This window comes from Stigmatopora nigra, chromosome 1 (genome assembly GCF_051989575.1).
Source record: "Stigmatopora nigra isolate UIUO_SnigA chromosome 1, RoL_Snig_1.1, whole genome shotgun sequence".
Lineage (NCBI taxonomy): Eukaryota > Metazoa > Chordata > Actinopteri > Syngnathiformes > Syngnathidae > Stigmatopora > Stigmatopora nigra.
In genome coordinates this window covers 8650427-8669762 of record NC_135508.1, presented here as the reverse complement: position 1 = coordinate 8669762, position 19336 = coordinate 8650427, and the positions used below count along the sequence as shown (strand labels likewise).

General features: G+C 38.1%; 2 protein-coding genes across 3 annotated transcripts; both read left to right on the top strand.

The window, feature by feature from the left end:
- On the top strand, window positions 1–5025 carry mmp9 (matrix metallopeptidase 9). The gene is made up of 13 exons (XM_077717585.1): window positions 1–221; window positions 855–1093; window positions 1202–1350; window positions 1569–1697; window positions 1770–1943; window positions 2038–2211; window positions 2317–2490; window positions 2997–3152; window positions 3242–3437; window positions 3515–3657; window positions 4022–4172; window positions 4242–4345; window positions 4465–5025. The coding sequence occupies exons 1-13, from the start codon at window positions 81–83 to the stop codon at window positions 4572–4574; spliced, it is 2040 nt and encodes a 679-aa protein (XP_077573711.1). The 5' UTR covers window positions 1–80; the 3' UTR covers window positions 4575–5025.
- An 880-nt stretch (window positions 5026–5905) lies between these two features.
- On the top strand, window positions 5906–15345 carry kcnc4 (potassium voltage-gated channel, Shaw-related subfamily, member 4). 2 transcript variants are annotated; one of them, XM_077717789.1, is made up of 4 exons: window positions 5906–6935; window positions 10309–11233; window positions 11999–12175; window positions 13793–15345. In XM_077717789.1, the coding sequence occupies exons 1-4, from the start codon at window positions 6285–6287 to the stop codon at window positions 13858–13860; spliced, it is 1821 nt and encodes a 606-aa protein (XP_077573915.1). In that variant the 5' UTR covers window positions 5906–6284; the 3' UTR covers window positions 13861–15345. The 2 variants fall into 2 exon arrangements, with proteins under 2 accessions (XP_077573915.1, XP_077573834.1); XM_077717708.1 differs by having other exon boundaries at window positions 11999–12211.
- The last annotated feature ends 3991 nt before the right edge of the window (window positions 15346–19336 follow it).

Sequence of the window (19336 nt, the reverse complement as noted above, 5' to 3'; positions counted from 1 at the left end):
GGAAGGCAAAAAGAGGACTCTAGACATAATTGCACATTTCAACTTGATTTTCATCGTCACAGACAGAGACGGTCTCTACCATGAGATCCTGTGCTTTGCTGGTGTGTCTGCTCTGGGGCTTTGGCACCTTGCAGGAGGGATGGAGCCTTCCACTCAAGTCAGTCCAGGTCACATTTCCAGGAGACATCATCAAAAATATGACTGATAAGGAGCTGGCACATGTAAGTAGCAGATGGTGCATGTTATTTTGATCAGTAGGTTTTCAAAAAAATAAAAATAAATAAAAAATGGAAAAAAAGACAAGCTGTGCTGGGAAGTAGAAGTGCAAACTACCCATGGGGCACTTTGACTGGACAATTTTAGCATTTTTTTTTGCTGAAAATGTAAATAGATACAGTACAAAAATGCATATTGTCTTTGCTTGTTTTTCTTTAGGAATTTTGGCCAATTGTGGCTGCTTGAAAGGGATTTCCATTTGTGTAACATTAAATAAGGTTGATCTTTGAATGTTGATCAAACTTGATAGATCAACAGTGCTCGACTAAACAAAACAAGGTTGAATTAAAATAGGACAAAGTTTTCAGCATTAAATCTTTGGAAATATTGAGCACATCATTCGGAATGATTACTACTGAGCTAATTAGGAGCATTCATAATTTGTTGAGTATCGGTAGGAGAGTCGATGATTTTATTTATTTATTTTAAAAAGACTGGGCTCGAAAAGTTGCTAAGTCGTAATATGAAAAATCATCTCGACAAATAAAGTAAAATGGACAAATCACTCACCCAGGTCTCACCTGTGTCAATATCATCTGTACTTTACTGTACTCTAATCAGCTGTACTCTTTCCTCAGAGTTACTTGACCAAATTTGGCTACATGGAGACCGTTAAGCGCAGTGGATTTCAGTCCATTGTGTCCACCTCCAAGGCCCTGAAGAAGATGCAACAACGTATGGGTCTAGAAGAAACAGGTCAGTTAGACTCAGCAACCCTGGAGGCGATGAAGCAGCCACGTTGTGGACTTCCTGACGTTTCCAACTACAAAACCTTTGACGGAGACCTTAAATGGGACCACAATGACGTTACTTATAGGTGAGTCGACAGAACTCAGTTATATGTCATGTTTCTATGCGTGATGAAAAATATTCATAAGCTAGTTGAAATCCTGTTTACTAAAAAATGGAACCATTCCCTCCAAAGGATCTTAAACTACTCCCCGGACTTGGACAGCTCCCTGACCGATGATGCATTTGCCAGAGCTTTTAAGGTTTGGAGTGACGTCACTCCTCTGACGTTCACTCGCCTATTTGAAGGGACGGCGGACATCATGGTGTCATTTGGAAAAGGCGGTAAGTGTCAAAGTAGGCTTTATTATTATCAATGATAAAAATAATGATTGGATTTGAAAAATCTGTTGAAGCTAAAGTTTTATCATGTGCATTTTCACTATTATGAGAGCTTTGAAACAGCCAATCATTGTCAGATCACAGTTAGACACAGTAAAATTGATGGATGAACATTTTTGGCATAACAAATACTTTAACCGGCACGGCATGGCATTTTCTAGACCACGGAGACCCATACCCCTTTGATGGTAAGGATGGCCTTCTAGCACACGCGTATCCTCCTGGCAAGGGAATCCAAGGGGACGCCCACTTTGATGATGATGAAAACTGGACACTCGGAAAAGGAGCAGGTACTTGGCGCCTTACCTTCCAACAAATGTAACAATACTCCGTTGGTAACAATTTGCACTCTCTTCCAAAAGTGGTCAAAACCCGCTATGGGAATGCCGAGGGTGCCATTTGCCATTTCCCCTTCCGGTTTGAGGGCAAGTCCTACACAACCTGCACCACCGCTGGCCGCTCGGACAATTTGCCGTGGTGCTCCACCACCGCAGATTTTAGCAAAGACAAAAAATATGGCTTCTGCCCCAGTGAACGTGAGTCTGACATAGCTAGATAGATGAAGTTATCAAATAATTGAATAGTAAACAGAATACAAGATAACCATCTTCCTTCTTCCCAAACCAATAGTTCTATACACTTTTGGAGGGAACGCCGACGCCGCACCATGCGTCTTTCCGTTCGTATTCCAGGGGAAGGAATACAGCAGTTGTACTATAGAGGGCCGTGAAGACCGTTATCGCTGGTGTGCCACCACAGAAAACTTTGACCAGGACAAGAAATACGGATTTTGTCCTACCCCAGGTGCGTGTTTGGAAAAAGTCAAATTAGGATTTTCTTGTGTGTAATGCCATTTGTTCTGTGTTTTAATTTTACTTCATTGTCATTTGTGTTTCTCCAAATGAGCAGATACTGCTGTCTCTGGAGGAAATTCTGAGGGAGAGCCATGCCAATTCCCGTTTACGTTCCTTGGCCAGGAGTACGACATGTGCACGAGTGAGGGCCGAGGTGATGGCAAGTTGTGGTGCGCCACCACCGCCAGCTACGACAGCGACAAGAAATGGGGCTTCTGTCGTGACCAAGGTCAGTAATTAAATGAAGCATACTTTTGATCAAAAGATCAATGGGGGTTTTTTCAACGATTTGACCAAAAGTCGAATGATTTTCACAATACAAATCTTAGCTATCGGTTTATTTCTTTTAATTGCAGAGTAGTTGTTTGTCAAAAGGATACCCCAAGATAAAGGAAATTGAAATATTTATGTTTTTTATTCCATAAATGCAATATGATTCAGAATACATCGATTTGACTACTGGGTGGGTGCACTTAAAAATAAAATTAAACTTAGTGCTTACATCTGAAGAGCACTTACAGTTTCATTAAGAAGGCAGCACTTTTTAAATTTCATAATTCATTTATGGGTGTTTTTTTATTTCAAGAAATAGTAAGCTCACAAAATATGGTCTTAGTGCTTCAATTTCACTCTTGTGGCAGGATAGGAACCAGTGGCATACAACCATTTGGATATAGTACATTCAAAATTCCCTTTTTTGGATTCTAATACCGTTTCATTTGTAAACTGTGACAGGTTACAGCCTGTTTCTGGTGGCTGCTCACGAATTTGGGCACGCGCTCGGTCTGGACCACTCCAATATTCGACAGGCACTCATGTACCCCATGTACACCTACGTGGAAGACTTCTCTCTGCACAAAGACGACATGGCTGGCATTCAATATCTCTACGGTAAAACAAAAGATAACATCATCCAATATCCTTTTACCTTCCAAAGGTTTCATTATCGCTTTCATAAAAAATACATTCTATTGTGCCAGGACGCAGAACAGGCCCAAATCCCACACCCCCTAGACCTGACACAACAACCACCACCACCACCACCACAATGCCTGTAACCGAACCTACAACCACTACTCAAAATCCTGTGGATCCGATAGCCAAAGACATTTGCCAAGTGAACAGATTTGACACCATTACCAACATTAAAAACAATTTATATTTCTTCAGTGACGGGTAAGGAAAGCAATATTGTGGCACATTACGTAGGTACCGAGTCACACATGCTTATATGCACATGTTCTTCTCCTCAGATATTATTGGACAAAATCCAACAGCAAAAGTGATAGCGAGCTCAAAGGTCCATTCAAGGTTTCTCAACGTTGGCCAGCACTGCCGACGGTCGTTGACTCGGCCTTTGAAGATCTTTTCACGGGAAAACTCTACTTTTTCTCTGGTATGTGAGCTTCTTGTACAAGTTACACAAACCAGATCAAAAGATGATGATACTTTTTGGTGACCTAACGAGGACAATCGAAGGTAGTGTGTCACATAGCAAAAAACCCAGGGCAGTGTAATTTCCCGAATACGAGATAAATAAAGTTATCCAATCCAATCCAAAACATGATGGCAGAATATAATAGTAAAACTTGGTGCCAACAAGTCAATTTGGATTACAAGTATAGTATAGTATACAGTCTGTATGGCACATTTGTTATCACTCACTGCTTTCCACAAGTATTGTGTGTGTGCACTGTTTGTCCACAAGCTACTCATCCGAAATATAATGCATACTTTAACGTTTGCCGGTCTTTTTTTAGGCCGCCAATTCTGGGTGTACACTGGAAAGAACCTTCTAGGCCCTCGCAACATTGAGAAGCTCGGCCTACCTGACAGTGTGAAGAAAGTTCAGGGTGCACTTCAGAGGGGAAAATCCAAAGTTCTGCTCTTCAGTGGGGAGAAATACTGGAGGTGTGTTCAAATTCAGTCACCTAACTGTAATAAGGTGAAGTGTATTTCATACATTTTGTCATCACGCAGGCTCGATGTGAAGGCCCTGACGGTCGACAGGGGGTACCCACGATACACATACACTGTCTTTGGCGGTGTCCCCAATGAGCCTGATGATGTCTTCCAGTTTAACGGTAAATAATTGGCATCTGTGGCATGCCATTAATTGGGCAACTTATTCTTTCTTAGTCATGATGAAGTTGTTCTAGACTTTGGGCTCTTTTGTTTAAGTTGAAACATGTCTGGTTGATAGGTCACATCTACTTCTACTGGGACCGCTACTACTGGCGAATGACACCCCGAAGACAGGTGGACCGCGTGGGTCACATCAAATACGACTTGCTGGAGTGCTCCGATTCTTGAAGAGGCCGCTGGTTTGGGATGGGATTTGAAAGAACTTGAATTTGGGCAAACAGTAAATCAGTGTTTACACGCAATCCCCGATGACTTCCGGGGTTCGCCGTAGAACGTCCTTTGCTGGTCCATTGGCCTTGAAGCATATAAACAACATTGCTCTTAATGTGATCTCATGTGAAATTACATTATAATAGTGGCCAAACTTTTAAGATTCAAATGGATTCAATTCCAAGTTGTTTGAATAATTTATACTGCAAATGTCTGACAGGTGCAGATATAACAGTAAAGTATTTGATTGTGTTGCTATTTTCGTGTTTTTAAGATGTGTTTTTATTTTATATATATTTTTATGGCTCCATAGCCAGTACTTGCACTGAATTACATTGCATGGCTCTTTGTAACTTTAAATTATTTATGCTTTTTCTCACATTTGAATGCAATAAACCTTTAGCCAGATGTGATTGTACTTGTGTGCTTTTCTTAACATTTACAGGCTTTGTCTTAGATACCCCTCATTTCCTTCAACTTGAAGTTACACAAAACTTTTATTTTTTCTTATCTTATAGATCTGACCCAACCATACTTTTAAAAAATGGTAGCCTTCGACCTTGAGGTCTAAAGTCCCGCCCTAGTCGGGATAAACGTTTTGAGTTACGCTCAAACACATTGTTTTTCCACTAAGAAGCAGTATAAGACTGCGTATAGACTGTTTCATTGTGCACCTTAAACGCCTCACAGCTATGAACCTGTTGCCAAATATAAGTGCAGCTGATTTTGTGAACGGAAAACTTCAACTTGTTTTTTTTTTCTTTTTTGTTTTCAGTGTAGTGCAGAAAAGTCGTTTGTGGACATGAACAACTAGGGGGGTTGTTTATAAAAGGAACTGCTGCCATCTTGTGGACTACTAACATTTCACCTGCTTCCTAGAAGTGGACAAAACTAAGTTATCCGAAATTTTAGGGCAAATAATGCACAATGAAATGGGAAAAAACGGGTACGTTTTTAAATTCCTAAGAAACAGAAAACAAACATTATACGTTAAATTAGTAATAGTAAAATAACGCAAAATAGACAAAAAGGCACCTGTTCATGTAACATTGTGAGATATTGTTTTTCTCTCTCGCAGTTGTAGGCCCAAACTATGAAAGAAGTGCATTCTATACATTAATAAACAGATTCTTAAAACATCTTCAAAATAGATTCATCTATAATCAATAATTTAAGAACGTATACAATTTAAAATATATTAAAAATGTATACGTCCTTTTTTTAAACGAGGCCAAAAAAATCGTCATTTGCCCTGTAAAGGGTTAAGGCTGAGCCTTGTTCTGGAGCTGTGTGGCTTGGCGTCGGTGAGGGAGGAAGAAGTGCAACAACAGCCTTTCCCCGTTGGAAAAAAAAGGAAAGAAAGAAAAAGCAGGCGCACGGCGCACATCTGCTCCAACTGTTGAATGTCTCTCGGGTAAAAGTTGCCGAATCCGGAATAGACGGCAGGAACCGATCGGCGAGGAGGACTAAAGTAAAGCTCAATCCACACTCGTCTGGCAAACAAGTGGTTTCGGAGCTGCGATGGGGGCACGTCTGATGCTTTGACAAAAGGAAGCAAGCAGCTAGCCAGGCATCAGCTTCATCATCATCATCACCATCATCATCTCCATCACCACCATCATCAACACCACCATCATCATCACCATCATCATCATCATCGACTTGGCAATGATAAGCTCCGTGTGCGTCTCGTCCTACCGAGGGCGAAAGTCCGGCAACAAGCCTCCCTCCAAATCGTGTCTCAAGGAGGACATGTCCAGAGGCGAGGACTCGGATAAGATTATTATCAACGTGGGTGGCACACGGCACGAGACCTACAAGAGCACGCTGCGCACCTTGCCGGGCACCCGTCTGGCTTGGCTGGCCCACCCGGAGCCGCAGGTGGGCTCCTCCGAGGAGTCGTGCAACTCCCCGCTGCCACCGCCGCCGCCCCCGAGCAGCAGCGCCGGCGGGGAGCTCTTCTTCGACCGCCACCCGGGCATCTTCGCCTATGTGCTCAACTACTACCGCACGGGCAAGCTCCACTGCCCGGCCGACGTGTGCGGACCCCTCTTCGAAGAGGAGCTGGCCTTCTGGGGCATCGACGAGACGGACGTGGAGCCCTGCTGCTGGATGACTTATCGCCAGCACCGTGACGCCGAGGAGGCGCTGGAGACCTTTGAGCCCCCCGAGCCGGACGACAACACCGACGACGATGGCGACGTGCCGAGGCGTTTCGGCATCGAGGAGTGCCCCGGAAGGTCCAGAGGATGTTGCGAAGTTTGGCAGCCCAAGATCTGGGCCCTTTTTGACGATCCCTATTCATCCAGAGCGGCCAGGGTGAGTTTGCCGTTCAACAGGTAGTTTTGAGAGGGACTTTAGCTGCATTTCTATGAACCAAAAGAAACGATTTCATTCTTTTTTCAATTCATTTGATCTACGTACGACCATCCAAATGTGCGAAATGATAAACAAAATGTTTTTTTTTCGCCCATGCACACATGTTGCACGAACAGGTGCAACATGTGGCTTTTGCATTTCAATAACAGCACAAATGATCAGAATCAGACATTTTGAAAAATAAAATGTCCACGATTACAAGTTTTTTTTTAAAGTTGTTTTTGCCCAAAATTATTAAACAACATTCATTCTGCATCAGATCAAAACCTTTGTTTAAAATATTCACTATACATCATTCTTTCATCAAATGTGTATTTTCTCTATCTAATATTTTAAATATCCAAGGACCAAATGTAGTTTCATATCTTTAAAAAGCTGATATTAAAACATTAACTAATAAAAAGGATGTTTGCAGAGTGTTATTGTCACCTAGATTTGTTTTGTATTGTACTAGTGTACATTTATACTAGCATCTGCTGGGCCAAATACGTCAGCTGCTCTGTTCATATTGTGCTTTGCAGCCAGTCTCTTTTCATTACATAGTTAAACAAATAGATAAAAATGCAAAGAAAAAAATTTGCAAGCTGTCCTCCTGTGCATATATATATATATATTTATTTTTAGCTTTTTTCAATACCTTTCATAAAAAACAACAGTGTTAAGCAAAGAATATCCACAAAAGGGTAGCATGAAGTAAGTACTCACATTTTAAAAGTAATAATAATACCGTGGTGGGGTTCACAAGCCACATACTTCAGGGGGACTTTGTCGATCATTGCAAATTTGCTAGTGTTGTATATTATTTGCTGTTATAGGGCTAAATAACCTTGTTCTTGTTTCATTTTGATCATAGACCTAAATAATCGGTACATAAGTAGATATTTAGTGTGTTTCGCTAAATTTTTATACTTAGTTGGAACTCATTAGTCGTGATTTTCAAACATGTTTTGGCATAAATGACACTGTTCATCACAAAAAGGACACTTTATCTACAATGAAGCATGATGTCTGTAGGTAGAATTGGGGCAAATTGGATTTCGGTAAGGCTGTTTAGCCATGTGCATTTCAGCAAGAAGGCACACTGGATAAGAGCTTTGCACATATGTCTCACAGTTCTGAGGTGTGAATATTAGATTGCCTCTGCTTTTTTGTATGAAGTTTCCAATAATGTCTTAGCATGTCAATATAATGCAGAAACTGGATGTAGGAGAGTGTATGTAAAATCTTATCTTCATTGACAATGACTGGTGATCAGTCTAATGTGTTTTGCAAGTGACCAGTCTTTAGTTTGTTAATGAGACGTGCTATTGAGTGCGACAAATCAATTGCTTGTCTCAATGTGGCTTGACGTGACTGTCAACCTGACCATTGGTTGTTTATGTGCACTCATTGTCAGGCCATCAAAATTGTTATTTCCAAAGCAAAGTCACAGAAATGTGTGACATGTCAGAATTGTTTTAAAATGTGGAGGAAAATGCATAATATTTCTCCTTAATTTTGGTCACATGCTGATATGAACCTTCATCAGCATTTTAATTGTTCAGAGAATAGACTGAGTTTCTTGCACCACCTTTACAGTAGATACACCCGAGTGTAAATAGCATTTAATGTGCAGGCTAATGGCTACAGAGCGAAACAAGCTTTTAGTGCACCCCTTCTTTGTCAGCATACTTGGACCTGAACACATTTCAGGCATTTACCTTTTAGACCACTTATACAAATAACAAAAACACAACAACTTTGTATTCCATTTAAACCAAAGAAGCGGGATGGCATGATGTCACTTGTTAAAACAACAAAAGGTGATGATAAACAAACTGACTAATCGTTTAAGCCAAAGATATTTGTATTCAGTCATCACTTAGTTCAGTCCTTTTCCCCATCGATATCAGTTGAACTGTCAAGGCCTTGCAAAATGTAGGGACATTAAAAAAAAACTCACACCACAAAAAGAAATAACTACATTCGTTTTTCATATTAAATCTCTTATGGATAGTTATTTTCCTTTAACCCAATCATGTCCATAATGTTTCTGATAAACTGCTACAGGGTGTATTTCCTATCAAAGACTGGCTCGTACTTAATTTTCTGTGTGCATGAAACCGCAGAGACTGTATAGTGTGAGGTGAGGTAGATAGGATTTACTCTATTCATTATGGTCAGCAACTTGCTTTAGAATGGCTGTGGCAATCACACTGAAGAGGGTATTATGACAGCACACTGATTTACTACATTTGTGCCTTTCTTCCTATGAACCGTCACCTAGATACGAATATGTAGAAGATAAATTATTTGACTTTGTTAGAATGTAATGTTCAGAAAAAGTTGCACCTTGGCGGTGACAAAGTTACTTCAGGTTGTACTCACTGCCTGGCACAACAGTGTTTGTGGAAAGATTTTTTTTTCCATTAATAAAGACTCCAAACATAATTCGGAATAGGAATAATCAATGAAGGCTTTTAGTGCACATTAATGTATATGATGACTTGTATAGGAAAGAACAGACTTCATATGCAAATAGTGCCTCGTGTGTATATAATATGAACCCATGCACTTAAGAAGCTGCCCATGAGTGAAGTTGGAAACGGATATACAGTGTGTCACCAAGACACAATGAGACGGACACACACATTCACGAATCTGCACACGAATTTCCAAACACACACACACACACACGTGACCGAGCTTGACTCAAAAGCAGTGGTAGGGTTTCATCCTAAAAGGGAGATGAGTCGCTAAACAATGTAAACACATTCAGGGACTACACACACGCACATACACACCAGACTTATTTATCCAGCTGCAAGAATATTTATTTAGTGAGGGTGATGCAATTTGTTCTGGCTTTTAGTAAACAATAAAGTCAGGCTGCCTACGATGTAAAGACAAACAGGCGTCCATTCAATCTTCTGGCTGCCTCCAAAATTGTCCATTGAAAACAGGGCAAAATGACACATTCTTCATTAGTCTTTGTTTGCAGTAATAGAGTAATGATGGACCTGACACTACAATGGTTGATGTATTGGCCAAATGTCCATCCCCAGTTTAACATTAAAGATTTCCTAATACAGATTTTGCTAATATGGTTCCCAGTGTGAAAGTGGTTAGCACGGCCGCTACACAGTTCTGAGATTGACAGTTCGATCCCTAGTGGGTTCCAATGTTCCTCTCTGGCTTTTGCACATTCACCCAAAGCCCGCATAGGTTTTCACAGGGTACTATGGTTTCCTCCCATATTCCAAGAAAATGAATGGCTGGTTGAAAACTGTAGTTACAATGCTGATTAAGTTTCATCTGATTTTGTTTTCACCAGGCAGTGGCCCTGGCATCCCTGTTCTTCATCCTGGTGTCCATCACCACCTTCTGCTTGGAGACCCACCAGGCATTCAATGAGCTCCAGAACCGCACAGAGTTGGTGCTTGTAGGCAACGTGACACAGGAAGAGGTGCGTTTGGAAATGGTGACTAAGCCCATTCTCACCCTAGTGGAGGGCATATGTGTGGTTTGGTTCACTTTTGAGTTCATGGTACGGATTGCATGCTGCCCAGACAAGCTGCTTTTCATCAAGAACTCGCTGAACATCATCGACTTTGTGGCCATCCTGCCATTCTACTTGGAGGTGGGCCTGAGCGGCTTGTCGGCTAAGGCGGCCAAAGATGTCCTGGGTTTCCTACGAGTGGTCCGCTTCGTACGTATCCTGAGGATCTTCAAGCTAACTCGACACTTTGTGGGTCTTCGCGTCCTAGGCCACACCTTAAGGGCCAGCGTCAATGAGTTCCTACTACTGATCATCTTCTTGGCTCTGGGAGTTCTCATCTTCGCAACCATGATTTACTACGCCGAACGGATCGGAGCCAGTCCGCAAGACCCCACCGGTGCCAAACACACACACTTCAAGAATATCCCCATCAGCTTCTGGTGGGCCGTCGTCACTATGACCACACTAGGTTACGGAGATATGTACCCGAAGACGTGGCTGGGCATGATGGTGGGGGCCTTGTGCGCCCTGGCAGGGGTGCTGACCATAGCCATGCCTGTGCCGGTTATCGTTAACAACTTCGGGATGTACTACTCGCTGGCCATGGCGAAGCAGAAGCTCCCCAAGAAAAAGAAAAAGCACAACCCCAATCCCGATGCTCAGACCGACACGGCTTCTTTCGGCAAGTCGGACAGCAATTCGTGCAGGGAAAGCACTCAGAGCGACATGTGTCCGCTGGCCACAGACGACAACCGGACAGGTCAGACTACCGTTTTCCTTGGCATATGTGTGTACTTTCCAAGATTTTACAGTATAAAGTACATAAACTAGCTGTAAACCAAACATTGAAGAGGATATCAGTATGTTACAGTTAGACATGAACAGACTTTGGATAATTCATGTAAATATTGGATAGTATTGGAGCAGTTCGCAAATTATCCTACATTCATTATCTGTACCGCTAATCCTCACAGGGATCGCAGAGTTGCTGCAGCCTGACCTAGTTGGCTATGGGCAGGATGTAGAATAAACTCTGTTGTGGCTGCCGACCAGTTGCAGGTCACAAAGAGACAACCACCTGTTCATACTTACAGATAATTCGAAGGGTTCAACCACCCTAACATTCATTCTTTTGGAATTTTGATTTATTAAAAAGATAATATCTTCTGAAGTCAACTTTATTAAGTTGTTATCTTCCCTTTAAAATTGATGCACACTGCCTATTGTACATCCTACATTAAAAATATCATATAGACCATAAAATACAATGCAAGTATGATGAAAGATGGGGGTTCCAATCCTTAAAGATAGTATGATCTTAATGTTACATTTCAGGTGCGCAGACATTAGTAATGACACCAAAATGCTTCATAGAGATGTGCTGAATATGTTGCGGAAAGGGAATTTGATCTAAGGCTGGTCTCATGCAGTAATCACTACTTGTCAGGCCCTGCGGGGGCAGTGACTAAAAGCGTTGGCATTTATCTGGCTTTGTATGTGCTTTGTGTGTGTGTGTTGCTGTCAGACTCCAAACAGAACGGCGACGCCAATGTGGCCCTTTCCGAGGAGGAAGGCTGCAGCCTGACCCAGCCGCTGTCCCCCAGTGAAAAATGGTCCCTGCGCTGTCCGCGGGGGAGAGACCGCACCAAGAAAGAAGCCACCTGTTTCCTTCTAACCCCTGGAGAGGCTAGCGTCCACTATGGTGACTCAGTGCTCCACACAGTGCAACGTCTGGGAGGTTTACTCATCATCACCTTCCTTTTTCACATCAAATTATAAATATAGGCACACTAGAAGTGCCCAGACCATCGCATGCGGTTTTAATACAATATCAATCAATCAAAAGCTTTGATTGATTGATTTTGGATTGAAACGGCATGTGATGGTCTGATCTTCAAGGCTTGGCATACCTGATATGAATTGAATTGAATGCTTTTATTGTCATGATATAAGTTTAATGCGATTTAAACATTAACATTCACATATTATTAGGGTACAAATATGTTCCATTAAAGGCACACACTATTTTGAATAGTCTAAATAAGGAGTCCTAAAAGGCAGCTGTGGGTGCTGGCTGAAACAGCAGACCTGACTGCAATCAACTACTGATTACACTTGATTCACGTGATTAGTGAAATGGTATCCTTTTGTTTGGTTGAAATGAAATCACGTTCCCACTGCCAGAATAGTTAGAGGTGCAAGGACCTCTTTGTAAGGTCTGGACATTTAGAGTGCACAAACCACTAACTCATTCCTAAATATTGTTCACAAGATAAACAGACAATTAATTATTCATGTTCTGAAATTTTAAACCAGAAGTGCACTGCTCCACATGTCTGCAGGATTTACGAAAAATCTAGATATTTCCAGCTCTAATCGAACTACTCAATACCTGCCAAGCCATTTTCCTGCAAAACTGCACTTTGTCTTGATAAAAGCTCAAAGGAAAAAACAACAATAACATCAAAATGGGCCACTTACTAAGGATTGGCTCCAGTGAGACTACTCATATAGCTCATGTAGATGCTTTTTTATCCTCAAAATCTGACCTATTATGAGCAAACACTTCCTAAAATCCGCCAGATGTGTGAATTGTCATGCAGGTTTCACAACTGTCGTGAGAATGAAGGGTCTTATTGCATCCATGTTAGACGTTTTGTCAAATAATTCTCTCACCACAAAAGCTCTACAGTGGAAAGCAGAACACAACATCTCAAAACTCAATCTTCAAGAGAGGGAGGAGAGGGTAATTCAATTCTGAGCCGTAGCACGCCATCCGTGATCCCCATCATAGTCAGTGTTAAGGATAATGCGCTACAAACACAATTACGAAGACATTATTGTACTAGCCATCTGACCATTTTCTTCTCCTTAAAGTAAATTCCACACAATTATTTAATATAATATTAATGTTAAATGTAATTTTTAAATGTAACTCTTTCCATTACATTTTTACAATAAACCATTTCAAGTTATTTCTTTAAAATGATGAAATACATACATTCATTTTTTTGTAATTCATTTAACCAATTTTGCAATATTTCAACTTGGGAAGAAAAGAATAGAAAATGTAAGAAAGACTCAAAATGGAAGTGAAGTTGTTAGCATAATACAAATCTAATCAAGTACTAGTGAACAAATGCATTTACTCAAATAATATTTAAAAAAATTATTGATTGATTTTTTTCAGGTTGCTATCATGCTTATAGTATCTGATAATGTTGTGTAAAATCCTCCTTAGGTCCAGATATTACTATTTTGCCATGGAATAGTATTTTTATCTTTCTTTTTCAAATCATTTATTTTGTGTGTCTAACAGAAACTTGTAAAGACAAGATGGCTGGCTCTGCAAACTACACGAAAGCAGAAGGCACCACAATGACCTGATGCTGATTGGCTTAGATAATTGGGGGTGGACGTAAAAATGTGTCTTTATTTATTTTCAACTTTCTGAGGGATTCTAGACACAATTCTTCAGATTCCCCTTGTCCATACCTACCAAGGTGAATAGAAGTTTCATCTTTGACCATGTATATAACACCTGTTGGACACAGCACGTATTGCATGATCGAATGCTATACAGTAATAGCCGGTCAATATTTAGTAATGTAGCAACATTTGCATTTAGTCTTATATATATGTTACCGGTACTTTTGTTTTCGGCTACCTCTGCTTTAAAGGTTTTATGTTTCATTATACCTATGCAGTTTTTGTGGGATTGATTGTTGATTTACCTTCCTCTCTGTCTGTAAGAACAGATAATCAAACTACAAACAATAAATCAAATGCAATACTGTCCTGAAGTTAACATTGCACAGCCACTGACTGCGCCGTGATTGGCCTGTGGGTATGTTGGTAAAAATTCAAACCTTGTGATTTTGTACAGAATAACAGTGACTGTGAAAAATGTTTCGATGATAGAACTATCGTTTTATTTTTATGTTTGGAATTTGGATTAATGAATAATGTATTCAACACATCCTTTGTAAAGTTGCCCGATTTTCGTCATTATCAGACAAATCAAATTGAATTGAATTGAATGCTTTAGTTGTCATTTTGTCAATTTGGTGCAATGTTATCTGCCTAGAGAACATTCACTGTACCAATGATGGTTGAGTTGGGACCAAATGTGCACTCAAGTGATGCAAAACAGCAACAGAAAGGCTGGATTCACACTGCATGTTTCAAGTGAAAATTCCCATTTTTACTCTGTGGCACATTTTTTCAGACGATACAAAAATAAATTACCATTTGATAAATGTTTGCTATTCATAAACAATTTTGAAATTCAAGAATAAACTTGGATAATTAAGTGGAAATTATTTTAAGAAGTTAATAACAAAAATGTTATATTTAACAAATAGCAAAATGTAACATAGCCATCAAATCAAATGTGAATATGCGTAAGGACATTGAACTATCTAAATTACATATTACCCTACATTAAAAAAGCATAAATTTAACTATATTGGATGTGTATATAAATTCAATTACGACTTAGAAAGTAGATGAAAATAAACTTTAATTGAAAAAAGTATATATGTATTAAATAGGAATCGTGCACTTTGTTTTGCCGTGTAAATCCCGCCTTAGCATCCATATGGCTCGCATTCCTGTGATGTCTCAAGCCGAGCAATGCAGCTGGACGATGTTCTGAAACTAAATTGGTTTACTTCCTGTGTTGCAACCATCTGCTATTGACAATTACATTACACATTGTATACAGTAATCCTCCTCACAGTCAACCAACCATAGTGGCCTTATGTTTATTACAAGTTCATTCAAATCCATGTCCAGAAAGTCTTTATATATTAAGCACAGTTTGACTGTGGCCTATTCAAATTGCTTTTTGTTTTGTTTTGTAGCTCTAAAAAAAAAAAAAATATATATATATATATATATATATATATATATATATACATATATATATATATATATATATATATATACATATATATATATACATATATATATATATATATATATATATATATATATATATATATATATATACATACATACATACATACATACATACATACATACATACATACATACATATATATATATATATATATATATATATATATATATATATATATATATATATATATATATATATATATATATATATATATATATATATATATATATATATATATATATATATATATATATATATATATATATATATATATATATATATATATATATATATATATATATATATATATATATATATATATATATATATATATATATATATATATATATATATATATATATATATATATATATATATATATATATATATATATATATATATATATATATATATATATATATATATATATATATATATATATATATATATATATATATATATATATATATATATATATATATATATATATATATATATATATATATATATATATATATATATATATATATATATATATATATATATATATATATATATATATATATATATATATATATATATATATATATATATATATATATATATATATATATATATATATATATATATATATATATATATATATATATATATATATATATATATAATGTAGGATGAATGAAGAATGTATTATTTTCCTAATAACAAAGAAGCACATCAGTTGTTGTATGCATATATGTGCGTGTAACATAGTCTTGTGTTCTATGCACATATGAAGTGAATAGTCCCCTTTAAGCGCGGTGTCGCATTTAAAAATAAAGTGTTTGTTTTTTTTCCTTAATAAATGAAATGTTCTGTACATTGTTGTTGTTTTTGTCAGCAAGTCCACATACCGTTTGACAACTGAATATGTCGTTATAGTAGTGCCTTGGAGTTTCATTTGTTCTGTAAATACAGTTGTATCTCAAAACACTTTTATGTCCAATCATGTTTTCCCTGTGTTTTAATACCGGAATCTGTGACTGTTAGTTATGTGCGGGTAGAATTGTGCAGTAAAGTTATAAAAGGTGTACGGAGGACATCGCCATGGAGATTTGAAATGGCAGTTAAGACTAATTACTGCTCACACACAAACACACACACACACACACACACACACACACAGACACACACAAATGTGAAAATCTTGGTCTCATTTCAAACCTAAAGCCACTAAGCACCAATTATACATTTCCTCTCAATTAATTTGATAATGTAACTAAATGAGTTTAAAAGAGGGGTAATTTGTTTTCTTCCCAACATGTGGCGGTATAATTAATGCAACTGTGTGTGTGTTTCAGTCATATTCATACAATGGAGATGAATGGCATTAACCATATGCAGAGTGAAGGGAGAAAGATATGCTAAATGGGGATTTTGTGTTGTACTGCAAGATGGCACATGCTGTATTTGAATCACTTTTTTTTTTACTTTCAACCAAGGTTTATTTGATTGCCACCTAAGCCTGGAGTGTTTGCCAATCTGATGAAGAATATGGATTGATTTGACGTCTGAATAATGCACCCAAGTCATCTTTTAAACTGAATGTCCATCAGTATTTACTATGCATCTGACAACATTCCTTGAGCCTTTATTTATCTGAGCTGATATTAATATTTGGAAATGGAAAGAAAAGAGCAAATCAGTATTTACTGTGTGGATAAGCAGAGTTTCTCTTTTTCCAAGTGTTGTTATGTCATTTACTCATTGCTGAAAAAAAAATCTAAATATTTTTTTCCCAATGTCTTTGTAGACAATTCCATTTTGGAATGTGGCAGTGACATCATAAAATGTGGAAAATGTGAAGCACTGCAAATACTTTCCGTATCTCTGTCCCATCCTGTGCTATGATTAGCTCTCTGAGACTTGGTTAATATATTAAAATACAAAGATTGATGAGGAGATTAGTTTAGATCATGGGACTCCAGCAGTACAACGGAGAATTAATACTTTTATAACTACTAGTTTGACAGTCTCTTATAAAATAAAAACTGCACTCAAATAACCTCTGTCATATATTATGCTAAATCAATACTATAGTATATTTGTCTCATGAAAACAACACAATTTTCAAGAAGGATTTAACAAAGAGAGAAAAAGTTTATATGCAAAACTGATTTTTTTTCACATTCTAAAATGGCCACCTCAAAATCATTCGTAGTTAGCTATATTTTTTAATAGATTTAACAGTACCATGCTCAAAACCCCTCGAATGTATGGCAATTATTATAGAAAGGAGTGATTTTCATATGTTGCTTGGAATTTTTTCACAGAGATGACTGAAGTACTTCATAAAATCAAATGAACTCAGACAGAAAAATAAGCGAATGCGAAGGATCCAACTGTCAACCTCGATTACGCTCTTGCATTGTTTGCCCCTCTTTTCACGGCTTTGTGCTCATCTTCCCAGTTGACGGTTGTCATGACGATAGGGAACACAGTTTCCATGGTGAGGGGCTCAGCCCGAGCCACGGTGCCGTTCTCTCTATCAGTGTGACACCGCATGTGAAGAAGGGCCATCTTGACTTTTTGTGGAATCTATTTTGGCCATTAATGCCTTCACAGGGAGAGGATTTATCATACTGTTTGAAACGATGGATGTGTTAACATAATATAAACATTCATCTGATATATTTTCTGACAAGGTCGATAAAGACAAGCAAAATGACCTTTTGTTGCCTCGGAACATTTCGACTAACACAAGTGGTCGCCTACAAACAAAATGATTGACCATTTTAAATCACATTCTACTGACCAGTTTGAGTTTTATTAAAGGTGTAACCAAGTGGTAACTTCCAAAAATTACCGCTTCACTTAAAACTGTAATCAATCACTTGTTTAATACCAGTGGGGCTGACAATATCAACATGCTTCTTAAAAGCCCACAAGCATCCAAAGTGCAAAAAGTGCTTCACCATGCGCTAAAAAGCCCAATGACCAATAATAACAACTCGAGCCAAAGTCGAAAAAGAAAGAAATCAATGGTATTAGTGAGTGGTAATGGAGATGTAACGATTCGTGAGGCGCACAAGAAAAAAATCCTCGCTCAATGTTGAACCTGAATGTTCCCCCACCACCACTACCACAAAAAGCATTGCATGTTTTGCGGAATGCTAATGGAAACTACTCGCTTCATGTATGTGTTTCACTTAATTGCATGGTGGATTCAGCATGGGCATTCTGCACTATCCATTTTTTCTCATTGCGTGGGTCTTAATGGTAAACTTCAATAATGAGCTAACAGGAAGCAACTGTGTCATGGCTTTATTATAGCAACAGATATTTGAACACAAAAGGTGCAACAACACGTGTGGGTAGGAAATTGTTACTAAAAAATAACATTATATTATGTTACATTCTAATGTATTAGTTTTTTTGTGAGAGGCTTGAATGGGATTAATGGCATTTACAGGCATTTCAATTGGAAAAGTTGATTTGTCTTTGTGTCTGTTGATCCCAATTTAGTAGGAAAAAAGAAAAAGATGACAAGTTCTTCATTCAAGGTTTTTTTTTTATTTTAGGTCCTGATGGAATGAGGAAAGTATGCACATCTGGATAATTGGATGTGGAATTTTGTCTGACGCATGTTAAATTTTTCCAAAAGCACATTTCTAATGATATGGTGGGGGGTTCAATGGAAGAATCTTTGAATAAAAAAAAAACCCTCCAAAATATGAATGAAGCAAACAAGTTGCTTCACTAGGTCATCGCATTTTTGCAATAAGAAGTTGAAAACAAATATGATTTTTCTTTACCCATGTTTACAAAAGTAGCTTGAGAAAAAAAATCACAATAAGAAACCAAGAAAATAGATGATGTAACCATATATGCTGTAGGTATTAGTGTTACAATGATAGTTTGTTCAGGATATTGACGATAAGGAGATAATTCCTCCATCTT